Below are 12,602 nucleotides of genomic sequence, written 5' to 3' on the forward strand. Positions count from 1 at the left end.
GGGAGAGAGTGGAGGGATCCGAGTCCTCGGAGGGCTCCCTGCGCTGGGGCAGAAGGACAAGGCTGGCTCCTAGTGGCTGCAGCAAGCCGCCCTCTCCTGAGGATGGCCACAGTCATCCAGGGGGGAGGTCTTCAGCCATGCAGAGGCCAGCCTGTCCTCTCAGGACAGGGAGACAATGCCATTGCCCCTGAATCTAATTAGAGAGGGTGGGGAGGGAGTCACCAGTAAGTCCTGGACTCTCCCAGTGCCCCCTCTGTCTCAGTGGCTTGTGCAGCCAAGACAAAGTACCAAGGACTGGGTACTTAACCTGACAATGGACTTGTGCTTAACTTAACAATGGACATTGATAGCTTACAGTCTGGAGGCTGGAAGCCCCAGAAGAGGTTGCCAGCAAGGTTGGATTCTGATGGGAGCTCTTGCTTGCAGGCAGCTGTTCTCCCACTTTGTCCTCACAAAGCAGAGAGGTGGTGAGTGAGATCTCTGGTGTCTCTTCTCATAAGGGCACTAATCCCTTCTTGGGGGCCCCCAGCATGGCCTCATCTACCCTCATCACCTCCCAAAGGCCCCACCTCTAAATGCCATCACACCGGGGGTTAGGGCTTCAGCATATGAATTTGGGGCACACAGAATTCTGTTCTCCAACACCATCCAAGCGGCTCTTGACCTCCAAGAAGCCCAGATGCTGAATTTCAGAACAGAGAAGGGACAGAAAGAGGTTCCCGGCCCTTACGGGGAGATGTCCACATCACTGGCAACCCACATAGAAAAGAAAAATCTTTCATCTTTACATTTTCTATCATGTATCTTACAGAATTGTGAGGCCTGCTACAATTGCCACTGGCCACACGTGGCTTGACACGTGGCTGGTGAGAAAGGAGATGTGCTGCATGTGTAAAAACATAAGCACCAGGTTTCAATGACTTAATATTTATAAAAAGGAAAATACCTCAATAATCATTTATATCAATTACATGTTGAAATGATAATATTTTGGGATATCGGGTTAAATTATATTATTAAATGAATTTCATCTGTTTCTTCTTACTTTTTAAAAATGTGGTTACTAGAAAATCTAAAATTGTTCATGTGGCTGACGTTTGTGGCTTGTATGAGATTCTGTTGGAGAGACGCTAGAGAGAGGACCCCACATCCAAAGCGGCCGCCAGCATGGCAGGCCCTCCTGCCGCGGTCCGTGGGCACCTGTGCCTCCATCTGGGGATGAGCCTCACAGATGCATGTTACAGTGGGGCCGTGTCCCAGGGGAGTTAGGGCCCCTGAGGTAGGCTCGTGAGGACACAGCCCATGAGGACACAGCCTGGAGCCCAGTCCAGGCGGCTTGACCAGTCCTGGGGAGGCAGCCCCTGGGAGCTGGGGACCAGGCTGGGTCTTGTTTGGTGTAGGGACACGTAAATAATGCCCATTTTTCAGCCCTGGAATCCCCAGGCACAAGATGCCCGCACCTGGAGATTCTCGGCTGCCTGCGCTGCCTCCTCCGAGCCTTGATCTCATTGCCCTGGAAGCAGTAGGGTCCCCAGCACCTGCTACAATCGGTCTTTCTCTTTATTCCCCCGTCACGTGCATGTACGTGTGAAATTGCTGTGAGGTGAATAATGTGTGTGGTGCAGTCTACCGAATTTCGTATGCCATCCCGTGTACTACTTATTAGATTGGCTATGACATCGGCACAAAGGCAGTGTCACTCTGTCCCCGCTGCTCACACCAGGCCGGCTCCGTTCTCTCCTGCTGCCGTGAACAGCAGTGCTGCGAGTATCCTTACCTTCTTCCCATTGGAATGATTTTATGGCACTGTTTTCCTGCAGAGAAATGTGTTGCCTGCAAAGTATATACAAAGTTATGGTTCCTGTGACTTTTTTCTTCAAATCACCCTCCTGGCGGACGGCATCACCATGTACGTTCTCCACTGCTCCCTGTGCGCGTGTGCGAGCTCCGTATGTGTGAGCATCCGTCTGCATGTGTGCGCGGTGTCTTCTTCCTCAGGCCCTGCCACTTATAGGTTCCAGCATTTGTATTTATTTTTGCCAAGTAATTGTTACGTAACAGATCCTGCCTGGACATTAACCTGGAATTTGCTTAATTGTAGATGAGAATGAGGAACGTCCTTCCCTTAAAACTCACACAAATTAAAGAAACAGCCACCATCTGAAAAGTTCAGAGAAACGCTTTTCCGGTCCCTCTACTTGTCAGCATTTGGGGTACCCACAGCCGCCCTGAGGCTGCGAGTCAGCTGGCCGGACCACAGCTTCACCTCCTGACCCACAGTGACCACAATTGTCCAGGGAGCCTCCACCAGCTAATAAAGCCATTTACCTCCTCCAACAACTGAAAATGCATCAGTCAGTCCCCCTTCCCTGTGTGGTGTAGATGAATCCTGGCACTTCCTAATGGCCACATGTTGATTGTTCAGGGTGAGACACATTCTGGTGTATCTGCAAAAAAGGTGGCAGGAGACGTGGCTGATGTTCTGTTCATGGCTTATTAAGACCGCAGGAAGACCCCAGGCCCCCTCCCCAGGGGAACTCATAAAAGGGCCTCCTGGTAGAGCCACATCCTGGGCTGGCAGGTGAGCCAGGAAGGCAGGGAGGGAAAGGGGGAGGATGCCCCTACTTGCCCAGCAGATGGCACCTCTCAGTAACGAATGGGGAGAGGACACTTCCTTCTAAGCCTGGAGCCCCAGTCCTGACAGCCCCCCCGCATTGCAACACACCCCAGTCATGCTTACTTCCAAGCCAGACATCTCAAAAAACAGAAAAATAAAAAAGTTCATTCCAGCTGAAAATACACCATCTGCCTGGAAACACCTTTGCTCGTTGCTGTCGCATCAACACCCAAAGCAGGTTAATTGCCGGCCCAGAACAGATGGTTTCTTTCTATAATTACCGGGTCCCCCCACCAAGGCTTCCCCCTCAGCTGCCTCCTTGCCCTGCTGGCAGCCCCCTGCTGTTCCCTAGCCACCCCGCTGCCACCGCCCAGCCAGCCACCGTCCTGCCAGCCACAGGGGGCCAGCCCACAGCCAGCCCTCTGCTCAGGCCAGGGCCCCCTCCCCCTCTGCTGGGAATCAGCCCCCGGGGGCCTGGGGGGCTTTCAACACCACCTGGGAAGATGGTGATCAGCAAGTGACCTCGGCCTGTCACCCCCAATAGCAAAGAAATCTAACCAAACCAAGATGTCGGTAATCACCCATCAAATCCACAAAGGCTTAAGACACTATCATCCTATTTCTTGGTGAGGGTGCAGTGAGATGTGTACCCCAAGCCCTGTGGCAGGGAGAGTGAGTTATCGACATCACTGTCTAGAATGAATTCTGACTGAATATAAGAACCTTGAAAAATACTGCATACTTCTTAACCCAGCATTTCACTTTGAGGAGTCTATCCAAAAGTCTATGAGAGTCTAAAATAGGAACAGAATGTTAGCACAAAACTGTTCACTGCAGCAATGAAAACCACAGCAGGGAAAGGGCTAAGTAGCATGGAATAGTATACAGCCATGACACATGTTTACAAGGAATTTTAAATTAAATCACAAATGTTATTTAATGTTAATTGGTAAAAGCGTTCAAAGAGGCCTAAACATGAAGAATGTAAATATGTTGGAAATTTGCAGACATAGCATTAAAACTTTTACAAAAAACTTACCAAATGTGTAAAGAGTGATTTCTTGGGTGGTAAAATTTGTAGTGGTTTTGTTATTCTTTTCTGGATTGTTCTAAGCTTTCATCAATAGACACTGACAAATAAAAGGAAATGAATTGTTTTCAAACACTATATAAAAACCGAGTTAAGGAATGCACCAGAAATCAGTAGACTGGCTGTCTCCGAGGAAGGGCCTGGGGCAGGAGTCCATGCTGCAGGAAGCCTTGCTTTTCCATTTCTACCATCTGAAGTCTTCTAAGTCTTCTAAGTACCAGGCAGGTATTACCTATTGAAAAATAAAATAAAATTTTTGCAAAGGAGACCCAGAAGTAAGAATAGTAAAACCACAGAAGCCAAGAGGAAAGCCTGAGAGGAAAGCCAGGAAAGTTCTTTCACCTCCTCGGGGAGACAGGACTCCAGGTCTCTCCTGCCCTCTCTTGCCCAGTGCCCATCACAGTCACCCCAGGACCCAGTTGGTCCAGGGTGGCTTCACTCAGCAAGGCCTGCTCCATCTGACCAAACAGGTCAGGAGTTGGGTTGGGGTTTTTCCCAGGAATAAAGGCAGGCAGGCGAGGGGAGGGACTTCAGGGGACATCACTGCAGGGCCTCTGAGCTAGGACCCTGTGTCCCCTGGGTCTGGAACAGTTGGGCCCAACACATGAGCAATGAATGGGTGAGGCTTCCCCCAACTCCCCAATCACCTTCTATGAGTTGGGAGAACCGTGTGAACGGCCGACCACCCTGTGGGTCAGCAGAATCCTCTAAATGAGACCCTCGCTTCCCAGGAGAACCTTCGCAGTCAATGTACTGAACCTTAGCCTTCGAGGAACTTTTCCAGCAGGGCCAGCAGCTGCTCCTTCAGGCTCTCATTGTCCATGACCAGCTTGGTCAGCTCCACAGCGTCCTTCCACTTCAGGTCCCCAAGGATGGCGGTGGCTTCATTATACAGCTTTAGCTTCTTATCAGGCGGCAGCTCTGTTACCATCTGAGGAATCGGCTTAGGCTGTCCATTGGTCGTTGATGCACCTAACAGACCCCCGACAGCCCCCCCTAGAAAACAAGGAAGGTTCAGTTAGTTGGTTTGATTAGTGCTCTTGCTGGGAGCACGTCCACCGCCGTGACGAGTGGGCACATTCCCGCGTGGGCCGGACCGGGCTCGGCTTCGTGCCCGCTCCACCCCACCTTGCGGGGGGGCAAGGGTTTATGGGGTCTTCAGTTCATTTGGCTCAGATATTGACACCCCAACATGCCTTCCCTGAGCTCTGCCCTCACAGATACAGCGCGAAGCCTCTCCCGCCACACAGCTGTGCTAACGGAAATCTTCTCCAGGGCCTGCGGGTTTCCTGCTTCCCACACGCTCTCCTGGTAGAGCAGAGAGCAGAGACGCACGTGCGTTTTCAATGGGAATCATCTCAGTGGTGAGGCTGAGTTGTCTCCATAATATGCTTTTTGCCCCTGAACTTCGGAAATTTCCAGTGAAATCGTTTCGCTAAAGGACCCTGGGGACAGAGGAGGAGACCTTGACTCTGAAGCAACGGTTTCTCATGCCAGCCCTCTAGAGCTGTATGATGGTAACTACCAAATACAACTTCCTCAACTACTTCTCTTCCTGTGACCCCGAAAATGCATAACCATTATTATTAAAGGTAAATTTATGATCAAATGTAAGGTGCATGATATTGGGACTTGAAGCCCTTATGTCAATGGAAAGTTCTATGTGACCAGGCGGGTCCAGGTCGGCTACAGGAAGGTGCCCTGGGCAGGGGTCTCAAACTCAAAGGCTTTCAGGGGGCAGGCAGGAGGTTGAGAGGAGGGAAGAGGGCTGAATGAGCCCGTGGGTGACGGAGAGCTGGGTCCCTGTCTAAGGGGCAGTGGCTACCCCTCGCCTGTCCATTGCTACCACACGGAATGCCAGATCTGTATCCTGAAAAATGTCCCATGATTTTTAAAATGAAAATTTTAAAAGATTTTTATTTATTTGAGAGAGAGAGCTAGAGAGAGAGAGACAAAGAGCACAAGCAGGGGAGAGAGAGAAGCAGGCTCCCCGCCAACCAGGGCACCCAATGCGGGGCTCGATCCCAGGACCTTGGGATCACAACCTGAGTTGAAGGCAGATGCTTAAATGACTGAGCCACACGGGCATCCCTAAAAAGTTCGATCTTTAAATACCGATGATCGGATATGAATAGATGCAGCCTGGCTGGATTTAGTGATTCTCTCCGAAAGAGCAGAGCGTGGAAAGTGGGACCCTAACATCACAGTGGGGAAAGCTGGCACAGACCCCCTTAACCAGGTGATCAAGGTGGACATCGCCAGGGAGGCCTATGGATGTCACATGTCCCTGGAATGGTGCTATGAGACACGCATCCACCTGTGTCCTCAGTAAGCTTTCCAAAGGTCCCTAACCCTGGGCTAAGCACGAGAGAGCCCTCAGGGAGACCCAAACAGAGAAGCATTCTACAAATACCTGCCCAGTTACTCCTCAAAACTACCCAGGCCATGAAAGCAAGCAAAGTCCAAGCAACTGTCACAGACCCGGGGAGACGAAGCAGGCATGAGAATTAAATGCACTGTGATAGCTTGAGCTGGATTCTGGGACAGGAACACATCAGTAATGCAAAAACTGGCAAAGTACAAATAAAGCCTGGAGACCAGGTAGTAGTGACGCATCGGTGTTGGTTTCTTACTTTGACAAGGGCACCTGGTAACACAAGATGTTAGCGTCAGGGGAACGGAAGCGGTGAGGGATACACGGGAGTTCTCTGCACGGTCTCGCCAGCTTGTCTGTAATTCTACTACTATTCCAGAATAAAAGGTTTATCTGAGAGAACAGAGCCCGGCCAGAGAGAACCCGGGTGTGGGCTGGACCCCACCGACAGACAGTAAAGCTTGCACCCTCTCCAGAAGCCGAGTGTGGAGGCATCTGAGCACACAGCTCCCCTAGGGCTGAGCCCAGGCCAGCATCGGGCCCTGGAGGCTGAACGCCGCCCCTGGCCACCCTTCCCCTCTGCTCCAAAAGCAGGGAGGATTCGGGGAGGGAAAACCAGTCATTTACAAGTTTTACTGAACTTTTCCCCATGACACCCGTGAAGCGCTTAGAGCCCAGAGTTGCCCTCATCTGCACTAAACCGTTAGGAGAACAGCAAGATTTGATTTAGAGCAGCACTTAATGCAAAAAGTCGCCAGGAATATCGACCAGCAAATTACTAACAGTTTGGAGAAGAGAAAATTCCTTGGTTTTCTAGGTAAAATAATGTTCCCGCCCACGACTAGCAGCTGCAAGTAGCGAGTCCCCCACTTCTCCTGGCAGACATCGTGTTCTCTACCAGCGCTGACACAACCCAGGCAAAATACATGCTCCCACAATGGCATCTGGGAACAGCTATATGATAAAGGATTCCATCAAGCCCTCCCCTGAGCACCTTACATGGGGGGGGGACAAAGATGTAGACTGTCACTGAGGAAGGAGGCAATGGCCTTGTCTCCTCCCTCAATGGCTGCTGCTTCGATGTTGAGAAGCTGAAGTCAGGACTCACTAATTCACAGGCTGCTAAGGGACACGGACAGGTGGACGGTCTGAGGCCCCCAACACGCTGACTTACTCCCCAGTGTGACCTCAGCGTCATGGAATGTCCCTGTGTGCCAGTCCTGCCACAGAAACATAGAGCAGAGCAGGAAGCCATGCCGGGAGCCGGAAACAGAAGCCAACCTGGGCAGACAGGCTGTCACCTCTCCAGCCTGTGTCGTGGGAGGACTGCAGGCCGGACTGGGAGCTCTCCCCCGTCGCCAGCACAGGCTCCCGCACAGAGTGGCGTCCAGTGATGCTCTGAGCCCAGTGCGTCCGACCATGCAGCAAAGCTCCCTGTGTTGCAGGGTCCATCTGAGGCACCTCCCGGGAGAACTAACCCAGCCCCTCCTCAAGTGAGGCCCACACAGCAGCCCTGACCCACGGGTCAGACCACACGGGAATGCTTCCTGCTCCGAAGCCAGAGGAAGCAACCCTTCCTGGCTCCAAGAATGATAGGAAAGTGGGCCAAACCTCCATTCATTGCTGGAAACTCGCTGTCAAGTAGAAGCAGGGGGCAAAAGCGGGGGGCAGGGACGACCCCTCTAGGATATTTGTGCTTTTTCTGCCTGAGACTGTTTGCTTTCAGAATGGGGAGTCGCTCTGAATGAGCTCATGTAAAACGGCCAGACAGCGTCTGCTCCTAGGGGGTGCTCAGCAAACCCAGCTTCCTCCCGGGTTCCCTTCTGCAGTGACCTGTCATGGTGATGGGGAAGGAGACCATCCAAGGGACCCAGGACACCCTTTCATCTTCAGATGCCCGGATACATCGCTGAGGGGAGAGGCACCCTCCAGGTCTGCATGACATGGATGCCATTTCGGGAAAGCCCTGCGTTTCTGAGACCTTCACGCTCAGAAGCCTGTGTTTTCAGTAGGAGGAATTAGGGACACAAATCATGTCACTGAAGCAACCTCAACTCAACCAACATCTCCCACAGGACGGAGACTTCTGTGAGGTCTCTGTGGTTTCGTAGGCCTTTGTTACAATGCCCCCGAGCTGACTGTCCCCGCGAGCTTGCGCTTACCCGCAGCTAGTCCAGGTGGTCCTCCGACCAGACCACCGATGAAGGCCCCAGACCCTGCGATCGTCGCGCCCTTCCCAATGTCCACTTTCATTTTGCTCTCCTCAGCGATGGAAACAAGCAGCTTCATGACGTCATCCACCGAGATGGGCTTCATCATGAGCCTCAAAGGAAGCATTTCAAAGGGAGAGTTTTAATGAGCGTCAGAGTATCTGCACCAAATGTTACTCTGGCTGGTGTTCAGAGGAATAGTCCTCATGTAGAGAACGGGAGCTCTGCCGTACGAGGGACAGACGGCACCAGCCCTGTGGTTGGGTCCCTGTCACGGATGAAGCCAGGAAGCATTTAGTTCATAAGCAACACAATCCGCAGAAGGGAGGAAAGGTCTTCCTTGCCCTCTGCTTCGCTTCTGATTTGTGCCGGGTTACGGAGCAGGCCTGGCCCCAGGCTCCCGCGGGTCATCACTAGTGAGACAAGCGAGCCCTCTCTTGAGTCTGCGCCCTTCCTGCTGCCTCAGGCCTCCCCAGGGCACAGAGCCTGGCGGAGAGCAGGACGTCCCAGCCTCCACTCCCCTGTCATGGGACAGGGAACGGAGCTCATGCCAAGCCAAAAGGGGGCAAGTACTGACTCCATGACCACACTGGCCTTGTGCCCACCCCTATCCGCCTGTGACCCTGAGCAGAGCGTCAGAGTCCTCACCTGTAAAATGAGACAACCCACCTACCAGCTGGATTCTGGAAAGGTCTGGGCAGAATGGATGCAAGTACCTGGTTTAGTCTGAAACACTGCGGCCCGCAGACATGTTGGCTCTAAATGAATATTCTGTTGCTGAGACAACCACTGGCTTTTCCATCAGCAGCCACTCCTAATGCCCATCCAGTTCTGCATGGGGGATGGTAAAGGCGGGGGTAGGCTGACCCTAAGGAGGACCAGTAAGATGGGACAACCAGAGAATAAACTAAACCACAGAATTCCAGGGCTTTGCATCTGTTCCGATAGACAGACAGATGGAGCTTTGGACGAATGACCTTAGAACAATTCTCTGAGGTCACAATACTTTTTGCTGCACTGGTGGGAAACTGGGAGGCAGGCAGGGCTGGGGCAGGGTGGACTCTGCCCCAGGGTCAGTGGGCATGGAGACCCACAACACGGACGGGCCACCTGACAGGCCCCGGAAGTAAAATCAAAGTGGCCACGAGCTGATGCTTCTCCTTCTGGCCTCGGCTGGACCTAGGGCTCGAAGGGCACTTCCTTCCATCACTCCGCTTTTCATGCAAGCAGTCCCTAAAGGAATTTGATAACGTTTGGGGCAGACCCTGTTGCTCAGTAACTCTTGGTTACATCTTTTTTTGACCCAAGAAAAATCCAGAAGCAGCCTCTGATGTAAAATCATCCTCCCAGTCCTGGGAGAGACTTCTGAGCCCCTAGAATGAATCTCTGGGTCTGCTGGATCACCACAGTCAGGGTTCAGGACCTCTCCGCCATCCCAGCAGAGGTAAGGCGTGTCCTGTGCTCTGGCCCCTGCCGTGTTCTGAGATCCGTGGTTCTCCACAAGGGCACAGAATCACTGATGACCTTGGGAAATGCAGCCCGCGTGCGTGGGCTGAGATTCTGCGTGGGGACAAGCTCCAGCTGGTCTCTAACCCCACCTCGGACAGCAAGCCTCTACGAGTGCATGACCCAGACATCGGACATCTGCTGCTTGGTGCTCGAGTTCAGAAAGTGCAAACAAGCCTCCCCCAATGTGTCTCTTTGACCAAGTGGGGTGTAGAGGCGATGGAGGGACAGGCCCTGCAGGGGTGCTCAAGGGACGGAGAAGGAATCAAGGGTGCCTGCCCCCGCTTTTGCCCCATGTGTCCTGGACCTGCCTACACACCTCTGAGCTTCCCACACCTTTGCTCACTACCAGCATCCCCTTGCAGACAGAGTCCACGCCGCCCCCTCCATCCTGGAAGAGAGCCCATGTGAAGGTCAAGACTTGTCCACAAAGGTTACAATAGTAAAATAGCATTCTAACAGCAAAGGGACTGCACATGGCAGAAGTCACTAAGAAATGAGGGGATGGAGGGTGTGACTCAATTTATCCAATAGCCATGGTCTGTGAAGCTACGCAAATGAGTTTTATTTAAAATACTAATTTATTTCAAATATTGATAACCATTGAATTAATTTCATGATAAAACCTTTCTAAAGTTAACAGTCCTTATGTAAAACATCTAGTCATCATATAGCTTATATCTGGTTTATATGCAGCTTTCTATCTGTCAGTTATGCTGGGAAAAGGGGAGTCGAAACTCAATCCGGGGAATGCCACTCTGGAGGCTGCAGTGAGCTCCCCATTTCCAGGCACATGAAGACCCTAAGCATGGTCTGCAAGGCGGGCTTCCTGGCGGGACACAGCCACTTCATACTCTATTGTCCATCAAAATCCTAGCTTCCCACCTGCTCTGAATGACTTCCTATAAACCCACAGGGGCTAATAATGCATCATTGTGCAAAGGGTACTCTGAACCTCCCCTTATGTGCTTGGCTCTTGTAAGCCTTGTCTTCCCAGTTCTGTAGGCCCCAGTGCGAAGGTCTCACGTGGACCCCACCAGCACTGTCAGATGAGCCCACAGACATTTTAAGACTGAACTATTGCCAGTATTTGAAAATCAGATTTCACATACATCTGATTTCTGATTTTTCTTGAGAAATCAAAAGAGGGAGCCCCCCGGACCACCTTCCCGCAGCCACAGAGGCAAAGCTAAGCCGGTACTGCCTTCTCTCTGCCATAGGCCCTATCAGGGCCACCTTCCCCACCCAGGGGCCCATAAACAGGTCACTCTGCAGCCTCTCAGAGTCTCCCTGCTTCATCTTCTAAAGGTAAAGAAGCTACCAGTCCCCAGCAGAGGAATGCTACCCTCCGAGATGCTTAACCCCCATTCCTGGTCATCTCTAACTTACCCCGCAGGGGAGGCTGGGGGTGCTGACTCACCGGGCATCCTTCCAGGACTCTGTCCTGCATATGTAACCCCTGCCGCCCTACCCACGCGCCTGGGTCCTCGAGGAGGGTGACGCACACCCTGGGGTTACTGAGGAGGGCACACACATGTGGGTACCTGGGGAGGTCATACACACACTCAGGGTCACTATGCGGCGCGGCGCTGGGTGCAGGGCCCTGAGCGCAGCTGCAGGTTCTGACCCCAGCTTGGCCACTTCTGCTTACTTCTGATGTCAGCCTCTCCGTGCCTCAGTGTCTTCATGTGGCAAATGTATACCCTAGCGACGTGGGGTGGCTCCGTAGCCCGCAGGCCTCCCCGCACTGCACTCCGGGCACCGGGTCTCACAGGCACAGCACCAGGCACTGAGTCCTTCACCTGCTGGGATGCGGCTTGTGGTGCCGGGGAGACCCAGGCCGGTGCTTCTCTGGCCCCTGCCCTACCTAGTGTCTCCTGGCCTCTTGGCTGTCCCAGTGCACAGGTCCCGCCCTCCCCTCCCCTGCCTACTGGCTCTCCCGCAGAGGGGGGCCTTCTGGTCTCCACTCACCATGGCCCCACTGCAACCAGCACAGCCACCACAGCCAACACAGTCGCTGCCACGGCCATCTGGTTGTGCTGCGCTGGCTTCGACTGCTTGTCCGGGGCTCACCTAGGTCCCCAAGCAGAAGGACTCCAGAGGAGCTTCTCTTTCTCCAAGTCAAATTGTTGGCCCTCGTTCCGGTACCTGGGCTGGTCGCCGTGCCCCCCAGACTGCACTCCTTCCCGTCTATCGCCAGCCCTCTACCTCAGCCCACACACGTTTTAGATGGGCTTACTCAAGCCTGGAGAGGCCTCTCCCTTTGGCCTTTGATTCACGATCTCTGACCCTTAGGCCTGCGGAAGCTCCTCCTTCCCCTCAGTGCACACTGAAGAGAGCCCAGCAACCTGGAGAAGTCCCAGGTGCTAAGTTCATGTTTGCTGATCGTATGGGCCCAAGTCCAACATAAACTGCACCCCATTTCAGGTCCTGGCACCGGGGACCTCTGGGTGTGGGGGTTTGAAGGGCTCAGCGCTGGCTTTACTCCTGGGTTCCAAGGGAAGGGGGAGTCCAGCTTCCAGGACAAAGCTGAGGTTGGGGAGCATCCTGGGAGGGGGCAGAGGTGGGGGTGGTGTGCAGGGAATACTTTAGAGGGAACACCCCCCACCCCGACACACACACACACACACACACACACACACACGCACAGAAGGGCTGGCATTGAACCACCTCAAATCTGAAAAGGGCTCTGGGGGCTTTCCATGGCCTAGCCCACTAATCCTGACAGCGTCCTCCCACCTCGGCATGGCGGCCACTGCCGTATTACACACAGGAGCAGTGAGGTACAGAGAGGCTGGTCTCCCC

The 12,602-nt window shown here is 53.1% G+C and overlaps 1 protein-coding gene across 6 annotated transcripts in view; it reads right to left on the bottom strand.

The window, feature by feature from the left end:
* Nucleotides 1–1,494: 1,494 nt before the first annotated feature.
* The window catches only part of LOC103661323 (protein C19orf12 homolog), a 70,200-nt gene continuing 59,092 nt past the window's right edge, over nucleotides 1,495–12,602 (bottom strand). For 4 of the 6 annotated variants that reach the window (XM_008689041.2, XM_008689036.2, XM_008689035.2 and 1 more), the window contains 3 exons: nucleotides 8,244–8,404; nucleotides 4,467–4,703; nucleotides 1,495–3,939 (listed from right to left, as the gene is read on the bottom strand). In XM_008689041.2, the coding sequence (XP_008687263.1) occupies nucleotides 4,468–4,703; nucleotides 8,244–8,400 (393 nt within the window). In that variant the 5' untranslated portion in view covers nucleotides 8,401–8,404 and the 3' untranslated portion in view covers nucleotides 1,495–3,939; nucleotide 4,467. Of the gene's footprint in view, nucleotides 3,940–4,466; nucleotides 4,704–8,243; nucleotides 8,405–12,602 lie in introns of those variants that run through there. The other 2 variants (XR_005835667.1, XR_005835664.1) reach the window with 2 other exon arrangements.

This window comes from Ursus maritimus, unplaced genomic scaffold (genome assembly GCF_017311325.1).
Source record: "Ursus maritimus isolate PB19 unplaced genomic scaffold, ASM1731132v1 scaffold_19, whole genome shotgun sequence".
In the NCBI taxonomy this organism is placed as follows: domain Eukaryota; kingdom Metazoa; phylum Chordata; class Mammalia; order Carnivora; family Ursidae; genus Ursus; species Ursus maritimus.